The sequence below is a fragment of the Amphiprion ocellaris genome, chromosome 10, assembly GCF_022539595.1.
Source record: "Amphiprion ocellaris isolate individual 3 ecotype Okinawa chromosome 10, ASM2253959v1, whole genome shotgun sequence".
Lineage (NCBI taxonomy): Eukaryota > Metazoa > Chordata > Actinopteri > Pomacentridae > Amphiprion > Amphiprion ocellaris.
The window spans coordinates 8,427,213-8,444,368 of NC_072775.1; the positions used below are offsets into that span (position 1 = coordinate 8,427,213).

At 39.6% G+C, this 17,156-nt stretch overlaps 1 protein-coding gene across 3 annotated transcripts in view; it reads right to left on the reverse strand.

Moving 5' to 3' along the window:
- The window catches only part of sugt1 (SGT1 homolog, MIS12 kinetochore complex assembly cochaperone), a 47,914-nt gene extending 31,388 nt beyond the window's left edge, over positions 1-16,526 (reverse strand). For 2 of the 3 annotated variants that reach the window (XM_055014278.1, XM_023298232.3), the window contains exons 1-10: positions 16,364-16,526; positions 16,216-16,264; positions 14,544-14,634; positions 14,190-14,259; positions 13,507-13,577; positions 12,003-12,056; positions 9,377-9,405; positions 9,144-9,166; positions 8,392-8,488; positions 6,931-7,038 (exon numbers count right to left, since the gene is read on the reverse strand). In XM_055014278.1, coding sequence (XP_054870253.1) covers positions 6,931-7,038; positions 8,392-8,488; positions 9,144-9,166; positions 9,377-9,405; positions 12,003-12,056; positions 13,507-13,577; positions 14,190-14,259; positions 14,544-14,634; positions 16,216-16,264; positions 16,364-16,377 — 606 coding nt within the window. In that variant the 5' untranslated portion in view covers positions 16,378-16,526. The remainder of the gene's footprint in view (positions 1-6,930; positions 7,039-8,391; positions 8,489-9,143; positions 9,167-9,376; positions 9,406-12,002; positions 12,057-13,506; positions 13,578-14,189; positions 14,260-14,543; positions 14,635-16,215; positions 16,265-16,363) is intronic. The other variant, XM_055014279.1, reaches the window with a different exon arrangement.
- Between the last annotated feature and the right edge of the window lie 630 nt (positions 16,527-17,156).

Genomic DNA, 17,156 nt, shown 5'->3' on the forward strand with positions numbered 1-17,156 from the left:
GGAGCCCACTGGACCAGGGAACAGTCAGGGCTTTGTGGGAGAGGAGGAGGGTTTGAACGCTTTCTCTTGTTATACCAGAGGTAGGTGTTTTTATCAGCACAGCACAGAGACAAAGACAGAAGGTGTGTTTGTCTGTGAGGGGGCCACAGAGAGATTGACAAAACAAAGAAAAAGACAGCAAATGAGGACGAAGGCGAAAAAAGAAAAAAATAACAGTAACAGTAGAGAGTTGAGAGGAGTCTAAGACCATCATCAGCTGCACTCTCTAAGACTGAGCCCTTGTTTAAGCTGCAACCCACGTGCACCTCTGGTATGCAGTGTCTGCTGTTGCCATGGAAAAGTGAGAAAGTGAGTGAGAGGAAGTGTTTTTTGAGAGGGGGCAGTTTCTGTGCAGGTCAGCCTCTACTCGGCACAGTGTAGCCAGTGGATATAATGCACACAATGTAGACATTGTATATCGATGTACAGGTTATGTAATGCTACAAATCACATTTCTCAACAGCTTTTTGCTACTTTGACACCATACAGTTTGTGATTGCAGCAGCCATGGTCATGTACTGCCCTTTCATTCCTCCGGTGGCCTTGCTGTAAAATAAACTAAAATAAGCATCATGATTGCTTTCGGTGATCCTTGGCTTAGCTTGTTGGGGATTTTCAATGTTGACACAATTGTGTATCTTTTGAGGGACATGACCTTGTTTTTTGACTCTGCTTGCCCACAGATGTCATATAAATATAGATCAAAGAAAAGCATATCCAGGCTGATTCAGTACATGATTTGAGGGAGGATGAGGGAAGATGACATCCCTCTTGTTAGTAAAATGACCAAAATGCATCCTTCTTCTTAACCTGCCATTCCCCATGTGCTTGAGTGTCGATGTTGATGTTGATGGGTGGTGAGGGAGCTGGGAGGTGTAACAAATCACCCCCTGGGTTTACTTTAACTAGGGATGTGCATGACTATTCAACAAACCCACCTTAGTTGACACACGAAAAACTAGTCAGTTAAACAAATAATTAGTAATGTATTTATGTACAACACCGGCTAACTGTTAGATGTATGATGTTACACAGACACCTGCTTCTAGATGGGCAGCAGATGTCAGCTCACCACTCCCCAGCAAGCTGGGAAGTGGGATAGGTTACGTTTCGTACAACCACTGCAGACTGGCAGGATTTTGACATAGGGAATGAAATTAAGGTTATACGCTTGCTGTTTCAGAATACAGTGTAGGGCTGCAACTATTGATGAATCGCCTAAGCACGTTACGGGCGGAGTGCAAAACACAGACAGACATATATTATATATGTTCGATACAGCGCGGATGTCCGTCTGTGTTCCGCACTCCGCCCGGACGGTTATTGCTTTGACGATTGATCAATAGTTGCAGCCCTAATACTGTGCCATATACCGTAACTTCCGGACTATTGAGAGCACCTGAATATAAGCCACACCCACTAAATCTGAAAAGAAAAAAGTTTTGTACATATATAAGCTGCACCTGTCTATAACCTGCAGGTGTCCACGTTGTAACACGAGATATTTACATATCTATTTATATATTAAGATTTTTTTTTTTTTTTTTTAAACTTTTAATTAAATAAATGCTTTTTCCCCAACAGTGCCTGTAATGGCAGTAACATGGCAGTAAAACACATCGAGTCAGTTCATGCTGCCGATCCCATCGTCTCACCATCGATTCATTGATGCCAAGCTTACGTGCAGCAGCTCTATTTCCTTCTTCAACAGGCAGATCGATTGCCTTTAACTTAAAAGCTGCATCATATGCATTTCTTCGTGTGTTTTCCATGATGAGGGTGTGTGCATGAAGTGCAAAATGACTGATCTGAAGAATTTAGTGTGAGTGCCTTTGATTTAATTTGAACAATTTCATTGGTCGGACGTGACGAGGCTAAACACATTGACGGCATGAAGCTCGCGCGTAAAAATCTACACATTAGCCGCATCGTTGTATAAGCAGCAGGGTTCAAAGCGTGTGAACAAAGTAGCGGCTTATAGTCCAGAAAGTACGGTAACCAGTTGACCACATTCATCAAAGCTATGCGGACTTTACTAGAGCCACATAGCTCACTGGATACAACTAGAAATCCGAGGATCCCCGGTTCGATTCTGGCTAGGCCACCTTCTTCTTTGGGACAGTGGTGGAACATCGGTTAAGCTTCTGGGCTACTGATCAGAAGGACAGAGGATCAAACCCAGACGCGGCCACTGTCGGGCCCTTGAGAAAGGCCCTTAACCCTTCCTGCTCCAGCGGCGCTTTACCGTGGCTGACCCTGTGCTCTGACATCTGACAACATTTCACAATGCTGTAAAAATGTATTTGTGATAAAGTCTTCTTTACCTGCAAGTGCACCGCTAACATTAGCCAAACGACATACCATGACATGTTTTACCTCCAGAGGCTCTGATCCCGCTCAGTCTGAAAATATAATGGAGCTCATCACAGCATTGACTGTGATTTAAAAAAATGTTTCAAAACTAGTCAACTAGTCTGACATTACAATTTCATTCAATTGACTTGTAAATTAGTAGTTGGGAACATCCTTAACTTTAACCAACTAATCGGGAGTCGCGGAAATAGGATGTGATCACAGATCTATGAAGAAGAATTTGATGCCGCACTAAAAGCTGCCACCCGATTCATCTAAACCAAAAGCTTTTTAGTGGTGCATATGTCAGAAAAGTTTCCAAGCAGTTTTGCGACCTAACCTCCCACTGGCTGACCTTCTATTGGTTCCATGAATTCTAATGGAGTTTGTGATAGCCGCTCCTTGTGCAGTGACTTAGTGCGGTAAAAATGCTTTTTTAGTCTGCGTGCATCACGTAAAGAACATGGAGGCTGTAGTGACACAGGTTACCTGCTATGCCAACATGGTTTAACGCTGTTCCTGGGATGTTTGGTGCAATGCTATCAGGGGTGATGAGTAAACCTAAAAAGTAAAATGGACGGAGCCAACTGTGGCACAGTGAGCTTAATTTCACCGCAAAGCTCTGTAAAGTGGAGGTGAGCTGTGGAGCTGAGTGATGACTGTCTATAGGTTCATCTCTGTGATCACCCATCTTCATACTGTTGCACTGTACACGTTTTCATTTGATGCATTAAATAATCTGACAAGTGACCAGACATTTTGAGGATTTCGTGCCTCTTTTACAGCAGACACAAGGTATATTTACCAGATGCATCAAGCTGGAGTCACAGTTTGCACATAATTTCAACAAGTCAGTCTCTACCATTACAGTCGGCCCATTTAAGAGAAGATCATGCAAATGACAGACATGTCAACACAGGTTACATGTCTCCTTAGCATCTACTCGGTTTACTAAGGTCACGCGATTTGCATTAGTCACTTTAGCGTGAAAAATTCCCCACTTCTGAAAAGCAGGCATAGCGAAACCAAGCCCTGAGCCGCAACGCATTTTTTCTACCCAACAGACAAGTGGAGGAGTGATGTGCCTCGTGTTCATCAAGTTTAAAAATAAACTTGGTATTTGTATTGTAAAATCACAACAGGCTCCATCATTACTGTGCTGTCTTCTGAGAGGACATTTATATAATGCAAACAACGAGATTTACCTTAAGTATTTAATCATCTGTCTCAATACCATTTTCACTCCGCTGCTCTCCACTTCTGTAGGTGGCTTGTGTACATTTTGTACATCTCCTTTTCATTTCTTAAAAGGTCATCTCTCTCATGTAGTTCTAAAGATTTAATAATAGTGTAATTCCACGAGGAATAAACTTCTTTCTCCATGTGGAGTTTAAGTTTGGTAAGTAAATCGTGTGAAAAATCACTGCCATATTGTGGTATCATATCACAGTATTTAGCTGTTGACTTTTTTTTAACTTCTTAAGTTTTACATTTGGGATCTAAGATTTCAGTCAGGAAAAAAGAAGAACAACAGATTACAAATTTCTTACACATTCAACAGTAAATGGTTGGTACCAAGACAACGTTGAGGTCCAGCATTCAGACCTAAATACTTTATGCTAGTCACTGACCAAACCTAAGTAATGAAACGCAGTAATTTTGAAAAACATTCTTTAATACAACACTATAAATTATAACTAGTGCTGTCAAACGCTGAAAATTTTTTAATGAGATTAATCACAGGGTTGCTGTGGATTAATTTCGAGTAATCACAATTAAATATCATTGATTTATAATCCATATTAATCGTGTTTCATTTTGCATGAGCAAGCAGATTCAAGAAAGGAGGGAATACACACACACACCTATATATACACACACACACCTATATACACACACACACACACACACACACATACAGTGGCGGGAAAAAGTTTTCGAACACCCTTAAAATTTTACACACTCAAATATTATCATGAAATATTTGTGGAAAAATCTTTTTTGTGTTTCAAAAGCTGTGGCTGCATTAGACAGACACAAACAAATAAAAATCATATTTTTTGTTTATTGTTTACAAGAAAAACTAACAAAACTTAATTCTACCAAAATGATCCAGTACTCAAAATTTCTTATTTTTATGGAACCAATCAACCAATCAATTGTAACTTTTTAATGTTGTTTTTTTAGGATTTGTTTAGTATTATGGCTGTGATTATACTAAAAGAAACTGCACTTGAAGAGTGCACCTAAGAGTGATTCTTAATGCAATATTTTACAAATGCATGCGGTGTCCGAAAACTCTTTTTTCCACCACTGTACATGTACATGTATATATTTATAGGTATATATATAGCATTCACATTTCTCACCCAGATGGCCAATGTGTTGTTTAGTTTCTTCCATTTCGAGCTGCTTGGTTCTGCTACTACAGAATCAACTGTCCATTTGCGCATGCGTGACGGTAAGTCTACTTGGACAAACTGCCCGAAATGCGTTGCCAGAGGCATTTCAGGGATTTTGTGTCAGATGGGTTAACTGCATTAAAATTTGTAATCAGATTAATCATGATGATGGATTAATCTGCATTAACAAGTTAATTTTGACGGCCCTAATTATAACTTAATTGGCTGATGTACTGAGTTACTTATAAAATGATGCATCTGTAGATGCTTCTGAAGATTCAGAGTAAACAAGATTCAAAAGAAGAGAGCAAAGCTTTCTGTTGCTCTGTATTGACAAGATCGGAATGATCAATGCAGTGAAAAACCCAATCCCTCCCCCCTCAATGATTAAAAAAGAAAAATCAAAACAAGTCACACATAAACCTGCCTCTTGATCCTCGGGCTAAAACCTGACAGCGATCTAAAGCCTGAATCAGCACACACTCAGCCAGCACACTCATTAACCCACATCCTCCATAATACACACTAATTAGTCTATAGTAAAAAGTGCCCTTCCTACTCATTAGGTCCGTAATCACCTTAAACAGTGTTGAGGAAGCCTCAGCAACTACAGTCCTTATGAATGTGTGTGTGTGCAGAGTGAGTGTAGGAGGGAGGATTTGTGCATATGTGTGAATCTTCTGTTAGCTGCTCAGATGAACTGTGCTAACGTCTCCACAGGAGCTGCACTGTATACAGAAAAAGTGGATTTTCTCATTTCTACTGCAGCCACAGTAAGCTTTACCAGCATTAAGGAATTATAGGTAGTGACGGCCTACTTTATACTGCTTTAAACTATTGAGGAGATTACGATTTTGATCTCAGAGTGGTAACCCAAGTAATGATCAGTCACAGTTTCGGTAAGCTGCTTAAACTCGCATCAGCATTGTTTTCTTCTTTCTCTCTTTATTCGGGGGCATTTTTAATTTCTTTATTTGACAGTGGCAGTAGAGGAAGAGATGCAGCAAATGGTCTAGTCAGGAAGAAATCAAATCACGGGTTTGCTGCTCAGAGCATTTGTACCCATGTGCGCTCAGCTATCAAGTCCTGCTGATTCATTATCTATTTTAACATACAAATTAACACAAAATATAATTAATGATCAGCTTCTGAGACGATAAAATCCCAAATTAACAGAAACTAACATATTATTTGATGCTCTTTGGTAAAACTGCAGTTCAGAACAGTAGAAGCCCACATTTCTCCGGGGTCTGACATTACTATGTCATATTTTCTTTATAGTGACATAAAACATGTTCCCTGACATGTTTATTAGTCTGCTCCTTTATTGTTGCAAGGACCTACTGGCACGGCAAAGATACATACAGTGCTCCAAATGATTCTGAGTAAAAATTTCAATGACTTTTCATTGACTTTCAAAAACTTAGCCGAAGTGTTTCCATGACCTAAAAAGGTTGTTTCTTCCTTGTTTATGTTTTTCTGCTTAGAAAAGTTGTAAAGCGGTAAACAGATTTATATTCTGCTACAGCTGTGCTTGCTGTGGAGAAAAACATCTGAAAAACACTAATACTACTGTACGTGTGAAACAGGTTATGCAACAGATTCAGCAAAATAACCTGTTATTCCTTGAAGCCATGACAGAGGAAGCATCATATTTCCTGTCTTTTCCATGACGCAAATGCACCTGGGAACACTTTTAAGATATTCCAGAAATGACAGGAGCGTGACGAACTGGCAAACGTGTCATCGGCTCAGTTAGAGGCCCTTTTATCATCTCAGGTTTTTTCTTATTGGTCAGCTGTGGTCAGTGTTACACCAGAAAGGACAAAAGCGAGCAGTTATTTTGTCGTGTGCTTCAGCATTAGACAACACATGTCACAACACTTGAATGTACCTTTTAGTATACAGTGGACCATTTAACACAACTGGTGTTTTTGAAAGCATGCAGGACTGATACGCGCAGTTTGTTTCTGCTTCATGAACACGTCCTCTATCTTGCTAAAAGTCTGTTAAACCCGTCACACACATGTCCAAATGTATGCCAGGGTGTAAAACATGCATAACTGCTAATGAAAAAGGGACTAATTTAAAGGTTTCTCCAGCACAGTAACGCCACTAACTAAACTGAGAGTCGTACCTTGGTGGTGAGGATCCTGAAGCTGCTCTGTTGGGGGATGATAGGGTGCTGGAGGTGGAGGTGGAGGTTGTAGTTCTCCCCTGATGCTAGCTTTATTGTGGCAGACAGCTGAAGAAATAAATCAGACAACACATATTAGTCATGACATCGCAAAGGCTATAAACAAACAGTAAAACATACAAATACAAAATAGATTCTTTAGCACCGAGACTCGGAAGTGATTAATAGTAGCTAGATTAAACACATCTTTAACGATTCCCGTGTTGAAGCTGTTGCATCAATATTTAGATTATTTTAAACTGCAGTCCCGAGAAACCACACAGAGCAAAAAAGGAAGATAAGAAGCGAGGAGGGAGGGCGAATGTGTCAGCGTGTTCATGAGAAGAATCATCCGATGTGGCTGCTGTGACGGCTGGGAGTATCCTCACGCTGTCCCCTTCAGCCAGAAAGTGACCAGAGACGAGAGGAGGGGGGTCAGACAGTTCCTAACAGCCTGTCACTCACTGGGGCTGTGGAGGTGGGCGGCTTGTTGGTTTAGAGGGACGTGTCTTCAGCTGTGGCCCAAACCCTCACACTCCTAACATGCTCATCACTTGACACATGGCAGCAATATAGAACAACAACACCGTCTGCTGTTTCGCTTCAGCGTACATTCACTTTGCAATCCACTTCACCAAAAGTGGACTTTTCTGATTAGGGACCAAATAAATGTAAGAAGTAATTCATTGGGGATAAAAGCTTCGAAAGTTAGCTAAAGTTGCTTTTGGGCAATTGCACAAAGCTATTATATTAAAGCCTTAATATTCATTTCTAGTCGAATGCCTGTGCTGTGTGTAGGTATACAGCAGCTGCATACTCAGTCATCAGGGAAAAAACTGGAACCACTGCCTTTCATCTTTAATTTCTTTTGTCTATACTGACCTAGTAAAAAATATATGAACTTATCTGTACTTTGCACCACAGAGAGAGCTTAACAAGTGACTGCGTTATTCGGAGCGAGTGAACTATTTCTTTTGAAATGGGGTAAACTCAGTTTGTTATTCTATTAGGAAAGACAAAGCCGTTCCCTGGGGTGCCCCGCAGTTACCCCTCGGAGAGTGGGGGAGAGAGAAGTGGAAAGACAGAAAGTATAAGAGAAAAAGAGGAGTGTTGTCCCCGGAGGGCTCTGCAGCTGATCCTAGATCAGTTATGCCTTCCATCTACAGACAATTAGGAGGTTGGAGAAGCTGGGGAGGGTAAACTGCTCTTAGATCTGTACTTTGGGGGCAATGTTAACAAGGCACCACTGGAGGCATAGTTGGGTCCATGGGGAGAGTGTGTGTGCATGTGTGTGTGTGTGTATGAGACCCATCTAATGGGTCCCCCTGAGGAAACACCCAAGAGCGAACCCATTCCTGTTTCACAGTACAGAAAATACAGGCTCTCTTCACCTCAATGCTGCATTCAAGTGTGTGTTTATACCTCTTTTTCACTGAAGATGACGCGTACTCCATCCTTGGGTACATTTTTCACCATAACTGTGACAATGACTTGATTTTCTGTTTGGTACCAGTCGTGCCTAAAAGAAAAACACACAAATGATTTAAAAAAGTCTGAATAATACGGGCATTGATGACTAGGAATGCAACTAATGATTACTTTTACTGCTGATTAATCTTTTAAATATTTTTTTCTATTAACTGATTTTTTTTGGTTTGCAAAATGTCATAAAGTCAATCAGTGTTTTTCAAAGTCAAAGATGACATCCTGAAATGCTTTGCTTTGTCTACAATTATTTAATACTAAAAAAAGAGTAAAGACAATGAGAAATATTCAAATTAAATAAGCTAAAGTTAAAATGTTTTTAAAGCAAATTAACCAAGTTGAACAACAACAAATAACAGCCAAAAAAAAGGGAAGCTGGAAATTAATGCAAAATTTGATGACTAATCATGTTACAGCTCTGAATTTTATGAGAAAACATTTTATTTTGACCTCTAATGTGATTACAGCAATATGGAAATTTCCTGCAATCCAGAATACAAAATGTGAAAAGCAGCTGTCGTCATTAGCAGGCTATTGTCTGTGAACTTTGTATTTACATCACACAGAACGGAGGTGCTTTGAAGCGCTGGGACTCGGTTAAATATCAGTCCAGTATAATAAATAAAATAAACAGTTGCAAACATAAAGCAGATACCTAGATAGGGCGTATTTTATATTTATGCACTTACTTCACAGGTGGAACTGCTGGTGTCTGCGGGGTCATTCAGCCACCGAAACAGGACGACAATTAGAGAGGAAGACGCAGTGAGAAAACAAATGGATGAAACAAAAAGCGCAGAGGAAAAAAAAACATAACAAAAGCAGCTTAGTAAGGTTTCCTTTTTTGAAGCCAAAGCATACATAAGGTTTTACTGATGCTGAGAGCAACAATGCCCCCAGGTGGCCTTAAGGAGAAACTCACCGTGTCGACACTGCTGTTTTCTGTCTGATCTGAAGAGAAAAGACAAAAAAAAAATGGGTGTGTTGTAGGTGGAAACATTTAATACATCCTTTGACTGGCTAAATGGAACTCAAGTCTCTAAAATTTGATTACAGGAAACTGCTGTAAAAAGACCTAAATGTACACTTTATGCTCTACAGATCAGTTACAGCAGACAGATATGCAGACAGACGCGCAAAAAATCTCAAAGCTTTGCCACCAGTTTGTTTACGGGTCCATCCACGCCCATTAAAAGCCCTGTGAGCCCAAGCAAGCCTGAACACCGTTTACCAGCATGCTATCATACATTATTCACTGATTTCATTACATAGAGAGAGCACAGAGAGAGATGAGATGATAGGAGGCGTGTTAATGTTGTCTTAATGAGGTCGCGTTTGAAATGGTGAGGAGGGGGGCTGTTAGGGGAAAAGGAAAAAAAAAAGCTGTGTGTTTGTGTTCGTGTGTGTGTGTGTGTGTGTGTGTGTGTGTGTGTGTGTGTGTTCGGATACATGTGGGGTGCCACATGTGATAGGATAACCAGGTGCCATGTGTGTTGGTGGGTGGTAAACACACTGTCACCAGAAGAAACGACGACGTGTGCATTTGACTGCTTGTATGTGTGTGTGTGTGTGTGTGTGTGTGTGTGTGTGTGTGTGTGTGTGTGTGCTGTCTGCGAACAGGCTTATGAAGGGGTTGGGTCACATCGGGGGCTTTCAAACATCAGTAACGTTAACTCTGATGAATCATACTGCTCCTGGGAGTACGTGTGCACGCGGGTGTGAAGCGTGTTTGTCAAAACTCATGCTCTTGTTTACTTGAGATGATCCAGAGGGCCCAGGCATCACCAGCAAACAGAAACACACCACCCAGACATGGCATGCATCTTTTATTGGGCTAAGCTGCTTTGCCTCCACCACTGCGAACACATACTGTAGATTCACAGGTCTGTGCATGCTCATTTGTTTGATCAGATGGGCTGATCTGCTCCCTGACTGTGTCATTTAGCTTCATGTTTGATAGCTGGGAGTAAACAGTATATACTGCAGAACTTAATTTAAGTAAGTCTGTACCTTGTTTGAACTACAACTGCCATATGCAATTTAGTGAAGATATTAATACAAATATTTAATACTATTAAACATTTTTTCATCCTTACTGGTTTCATCAAATCCAATTTCAACATCAAACAGTTTAATGTAATACTGGTTTGACTTGAATAAAAATACATACAATGCCTATAAAAACTGTTAACTCTGCTTGGAAGTTTTCCCATGAATCCTTTTTCACATTTAAAGTAACTGGAATGTAGGGGTGGGAATCTTTGGGCACCTCATGATTTGATAATGATCATGATTCAAGGGCTACGATTTAATTATAAATCAATTGATGTATCTTTACTTTATGTATTTTGTAGAGTGATGGGATGGTGTATCTGGGCTCTAATGTATGCAGCAGTGCATACATTACATATAATGTGGCTTTTGTCCAGTTTGCTTCCGCCGTCGACATTGTAGAAGCCGAAGTGTTTCCAAACGTCTGCTTTTAAATTAGAATGAGCTGTTCGGATCTCACGGCGAGGAGGGTGGCAGTCAGTCAGGTTTGTTTTATTCTTTGCACGAGTCAGCGTCCCAAAGTGTCCCGGAGATGATGCACTTCCTAGTTCTGCATTATTTAGAACCTTCTGTATTACTTTAACAGATTTAAATAATTGAAATTTGGACGTTTGTAAATCAATTCAGATTCATCCAAGTCCGAATCGCGATGCATCGAAGAATTGGAAATTTCCCCCACCCCTATCATAATGTGACATTTTCATCACAAATTTACAAGAAAGACTCTTTCATGTTAAAGTGAAAACAGATTGATACAAAGAAAGTCATTTAGTTAACAATATAAAATATAAAATAAGTGATTGCTTGAGTCTGTTTTAAGTTTATGCACGTCAGGCCTGTGTTGATAGGTTTTAATCAGTCTTGCACATCTGGACACTGCAATTTTAGTCCATTCCTCTTTGCAAAACTGCTCAAGCTCTGTCCGGTTGTACAGGTATCTTGGATAATCAGCCCTTTTCAAGTCCAGACACATTTCAATTGGATTGAGTTCTTGGCTCTGACTCAGCTATTCCTGAACATTCAACACTGTTGTATTTAAACCATTTCTGTGTAGCTCTGGCTGTAAGCTTCAGGTCACTGACTTTGAGGAAAACAAATCTTCTCACAAGTTTAAATTCTCTTGCAGACTGCAGCAGGTTGTCCCCCAGGATTTACCTTTACTTTGCTGCATTTAATTTTAAACTCTACATTTGCAAGGCTTCCAGGGCCAGCTCCCAAGAAGACATCCCCACATCATGATGACACGACCACCATGCTTTACAGTGGGGATTGGTGGGGTTTGTGATGATGTGCAGTGTTTGGTGTTCATCCAAATATAGCAGCTACTCTGATTGCCAAAAAGCTGAATTTAGTCCCTTATCAAACCAAAGCACCTTCCAGCTGACTTCAGATTCTCTCACATGCCTTCTGGCAACCTCTTGTCTAAACTTGGTATGAAGGGTGTGAACATTGTTTACCGGCACTATTCATCACAGACATCTGAATGAGCTACATACCTGCAATCATCTCCTCACACCGCTTGATCCAGATGTCAAAGGATTTGTCAGAAGCTGCAAAAAATAATGAATATGTGTGAAAATGTTTACTGGTTCTGTCTAGCTTCAGTAAAATATCCTAAAAAATATCGATATTTCATACCACATGGAAAAACTGCTACTGCTTTGAAATATTTCCCAAACAGCACTCCAGCTGTTTTCTTCATGCACTAAAACCTATCACAGAGGCTCTCCACTTGTCATCTTTCTAACACCATTAAAAAAATGCTCTGTTTAACCAGAACAAATGAGGCAAGAAGCGACACCACTGTATGTGAATGAGTGGAGCCAGAACTACGTGGACATGAGAATTGAGAAAATGAGAAGGCACAACTGGCATCAGTATACAAATGCTATATGCATACTAATGCTTACAACTCTTTTAGGTCTGTTTTCCCTTTTTATTCAAGAAAAAGACAGCAGCCCTGTCACTAGAGGACTCTGGAGAAGATGAGGGGTAAACTGTTCTTAGATCTGTACTATACTGTCTCCTGAAGACAAGTGGGCAACTTGCCAGGTTTCCAATAAAGGGGCCTTTTGCAACACAACAGCAGCTCAGAAAATGTCCTATTACACAATAATATCTCAAATATATATGAACAAAAACATGTAAAAAAAAATGATCACAAAATCAGTCGATGCCTTGATGACTGCGACGCTGGATCAGACACTCGTGCCAGCAGCTTTTTGCACAAATACTGCTTAAAGTATTGAAAAGTACATGTCTTCAGATTATTTATAAACAGAAAATGTAATAAAAAAGGAAGCATCCTCGTCATTGTTCATCATTTGCGTAGTTAGGATGACATTCAGTTTGATGAACAGAACTAAGGCTGCTGTAGCTCTATGTTAAAGTATTGATCAAATTCACAATTTATCATTTGTTTGGCAAATGTGCTGGTATTCCAGTTGGCAGCGGTTACAGGGGCAATCAATACAGACTACAGTTTAAGACATTTTATGGAATTTTTTAAAAATCGTAAAATAAATCAATGAAAGATAGTAGTGGCATGCAAAAATATGCACACCCACTACTACTACTACCATGTAAAGAATAATAAACAACAAAATCTCCTGATATATGAACATAATTTAAAAGAAAGAGTTAAACAACCACATTTCTAAAGGTTCTTTGTATTCACAGTTAGGTACGTTCCACCAGTGAGTTAACTGATGATAAATGTAGCTATTGCTGCCTTATCTGCAGTTTAGTAGTCAAACTTTTTACCAGATGTTTGAAAAGCCCTGGAATAAACTCTTAAGATGCCTGCCGCACAACCATAATTGTGGATTTTCACAGGTTTGGTGTAAACAATGAATGACTGCATAATATCCCCAAGCCTAAACAATGCAGGTTGAGCACTAAATTCAATGAAGAGACTGAAGCAGACAGGATACTGCTGTGAACAGTAGCAGCTAAGGAGCAGGACAATGGCTACTTGAGGCCAAAATAGGTTGTACTCACCATCTAGTTGGTGTCCCTGCGTGAAGGCTGCATGTGCTGACTCATAGTGGTTCAGGTGGTACTCTGCTATTCTGCAGAGAAAAACATGCCACACATAATTAGATCATTTTCAAAAAATAAAAGTGACCTCCTCTGGCACACAAAAGTGGATCATCTGCTGTGTTAAAGCAAAACGTTACACATGAATTTTCTGCCTACAAAGAAAGAACTGTTTAATTTTTCATCGCGAACTCTGTAGTTTTGTATTTCGTGGTCAAAATTTATCAGTAAGAATTTCAAAATAAAAGACAGTTTTGTAAACAAACCATTTTATATTCAAAGGCAGCTAAAAACTTGAACAATAGGAAAAATTCTTTACTTATATTGTTAACTGCTCTGTAAGGTATTTGGTATGTTATTTACAGCACACAACTACTAGTGCCTATGATTAAAATTAAAAGACCTGTTTTCATTAACCACTCGCTTTCTTTATCTGGGTGTGGGTGAGTGTGTTTGCAGCACACGTATTTGGTCCAGCTATGGACGTTTAGTATTTTTGTTCTATTTTTTTCCATTTAAAGTCAATAAAAAATAATCTATAAAAACCAAACAAACAATAAATAATCAGGAGCATGTGGTGAGCCTCTACACTAGAACATATTGTTAATTTTCCCTCATTTTCTGTATCATTTCACGGTACACACCCTGTTCGCATGAAAGCAAGGGGAAGGCTGGGTTTTAGCTGTTGTGCTTTCTTGGCATCATCAGCAGCACCTATGGAGATCAAAAAAAAAACAAAACACACAAACAATGTTTATTACACAGCATACTCTGATGAATCTAAACTGTATCACCAGAAAAAGAATATTCACGCAAATTTCCTTTTGTGAACCAAAGGACACACAATATTACTCAAGTCATTAGATTATTTCTCTGTGCAGCAATTTACCTCAAAAGCTCATCAGCTATTTAGGAAAGACCCAACTATAAGATTTTACTCATACACTGTGGAATATATCAAAATAATAAACATGTTTGTTAGCAAATGTAGTACTTACAAGTGTAGTTTTTGAGCAGTATGTGGGCATAAGCACGCTGACAAAACCACTCAGCATTGTCAGAGTCTCCTTGCAAGGCCTCATTAAGCTCCTGAAAAGAAAAACATGGTTCTTACATGGACATCTAATAGCACTGTGTTAATTCAGAAAGATGTGTTAGTGGTAGAAAAATAACTAAAAGAAAATGTTGACACTGAAGCGAGCATGTCAGTGTTTATGCAACTTTGTCCATCACCAGTGGACATTTTCAAATACAAGTAATTAATCAGTAAGAATAATAACACCTTGATTTGTGCACTGTTAAAAATAAGGCTTTACAAAGTGCTTTGACAGACAGAGCAAAAGCAGGTTACCCAGAAAGCAACATAACAGTTAAGATAGGAATAAAACAAGAAGACAACAGATGCAATATGTCAATATTAATAAATAAAAACACAATAATAAAAGCAAAAAAAACATAAGTAATAACAAGCGTATGCAATAATAGGACAACATAACATGAAAGAAATTCTATTTAAAAAAACAGGTTTTAAGCAGTGATTTAGAGGAAGTTACTGATTCAACAGCCTTATCTCTTTAGGACGGTTGTTTCAAACTATAGGTACCCTGATGCAGAATCACCTTCAGATTTAAACCTGAACCTTTGAGCAGTCATAAATGTCTCGCATGTGGATCTAAGGCTGCAAGCTCACTCATATGAGGCAAATATTTCTGCCATGTGGCATGGGGCCAAACTCCGATGAAGTGAAATCTTAAAATTCTATGGTAAACCAAACTGGGAATGTACTATAGGCTCCAGCTACGCAACCCTAACGAGGATTAAGCGGTGTATAGATAATGGATGGAGGGATGGAAATGTATTAACACCAGAACTGGGGTGATAAAAAGTTGTCTGCTATAACCAGGAAGAAGCCAAGCTGCTGATGAACACGCTGAAGGCAGAGCGTGACTTCTGCTTTATGCCTGAACAGAGGGAGCTAAGGCAGTCAAGCGCAAAAAAAATAAATGTGTGAATGACTTCATGCAGGTTTCTGTTTTGATCTACAAAATCCATTTGACAAAGCGGCAGAAGTGGTGATTCTGAGCAGCTTTAATGGTAACTGTAGGTTTAGGCTGAACTTCAATGGCAACTGTTGCGAAAATGACTGAGGGCATCAAACAGAGCCCACTATTCACACGAATAACTATGGAATAACTTGAAAGTGCGGTAATTATATCAAAAACTCAAACATTTGATGGACATCAATGGTTACTGACTTCTGTTGGAATGTATTAAAAGACTGCAAACTGTGCTTGTCATGCTAACAGAGTAAATACCTTCAAAAAAGCGAGTGTTTAATTCGTACATTATCTAGTATTTGCGACTATACAGTTTTCAGCTTTTAACGACTGTCAACCTTCCTGCTAACATAGGTTTTATTGTTAAATAAAGCTATAACGATGCCCTGCTTGTTTGTTAAAGTGCTGCTAACAGGACGCGTTAGCTACCTTAGCTAGCTTGTTGACAGTTTCACAATCCAATGCTAACATCAAGAACATTTACATCGCCGACATGACTCACTTCTCTGTATAAAGGATCTAATCCGATGCGTTTAAGTTATATATGACGAGCACAAAAAGAGCCTCCGGGTCTCTCGTAAATCGCCTACAGCTAGCGACCGCTAATGTTTACCTCCAGAGCTTTCTGTGGGTCTTCGTCAATGAAGCTGTCCGGGAAGCTGCTAAGGCGAGAGGAGAGACCAACTGTTAACCGGTGGAGAGGGAAACAAATGTCTGAAAATACAAAACAAAAGCTAATTTATGTGTTTGGGTTAACTTGCCCTTCGGTTGCCATGAATTTGCCGTTGAAGTGGTGTGTGTTTCTGGAGTGACAGGAAAGTTCTAGACGTGGGCGCTGCAGTAAACGTGACAGCGGCAGAAGCCACGGCTCGAACACAGCAGAGGGCCTGTCAACATCCGCCTGCTCATTGCTCGCAGCGCCGCTCCGCCACCTACCGGCCCGGAGGACTCACCGGGAAATGACCGTCCTGGAGGAGGGTGACTGCAGGTTTATTAGCTATAGCATGGTAATTCACTTCAGCAAAATCGTCTGTTGTCCTTAAATACTGCGTTTCCTATTCAAATATTCCATATATTAGCACTCAATATATGTTCATTAAGTGCATAAGTACATCATTATCACCAGAAAAATTACTTGGAGTATGTAAAGCAATCAAAATGTCCAATGTCAGACTATTATTATTCATGAAAGTAATATTTCTGAGTAGGTCACATGCTTGTGTAGATACTTGGTCAACTGGATTATCCCAAGTGCTTCAGAGAAAGGCAACTGGACTCCTTTTTTTCTTGTTTTTTTAAAGACATTTCATCATTTATTGGGAGGATTCCTCATATCTGAGTTACTGTAGGGTTTTATTTTTAGATATTCTCATATAACTCATAGATTATTAATGACTCATCTCATATTATTCAAGCTGTGAATGGTTGTGAAACTGCATTGTAAGTACTCTCAGGACTGCATTGTAAGTACCTGATAAGTGGTGTCTAAGCTCCCCTATTGTGCTTAGAGATGTCTGTACAAGTTTAACATAGATGGTTTCTCTCACTTTCAAA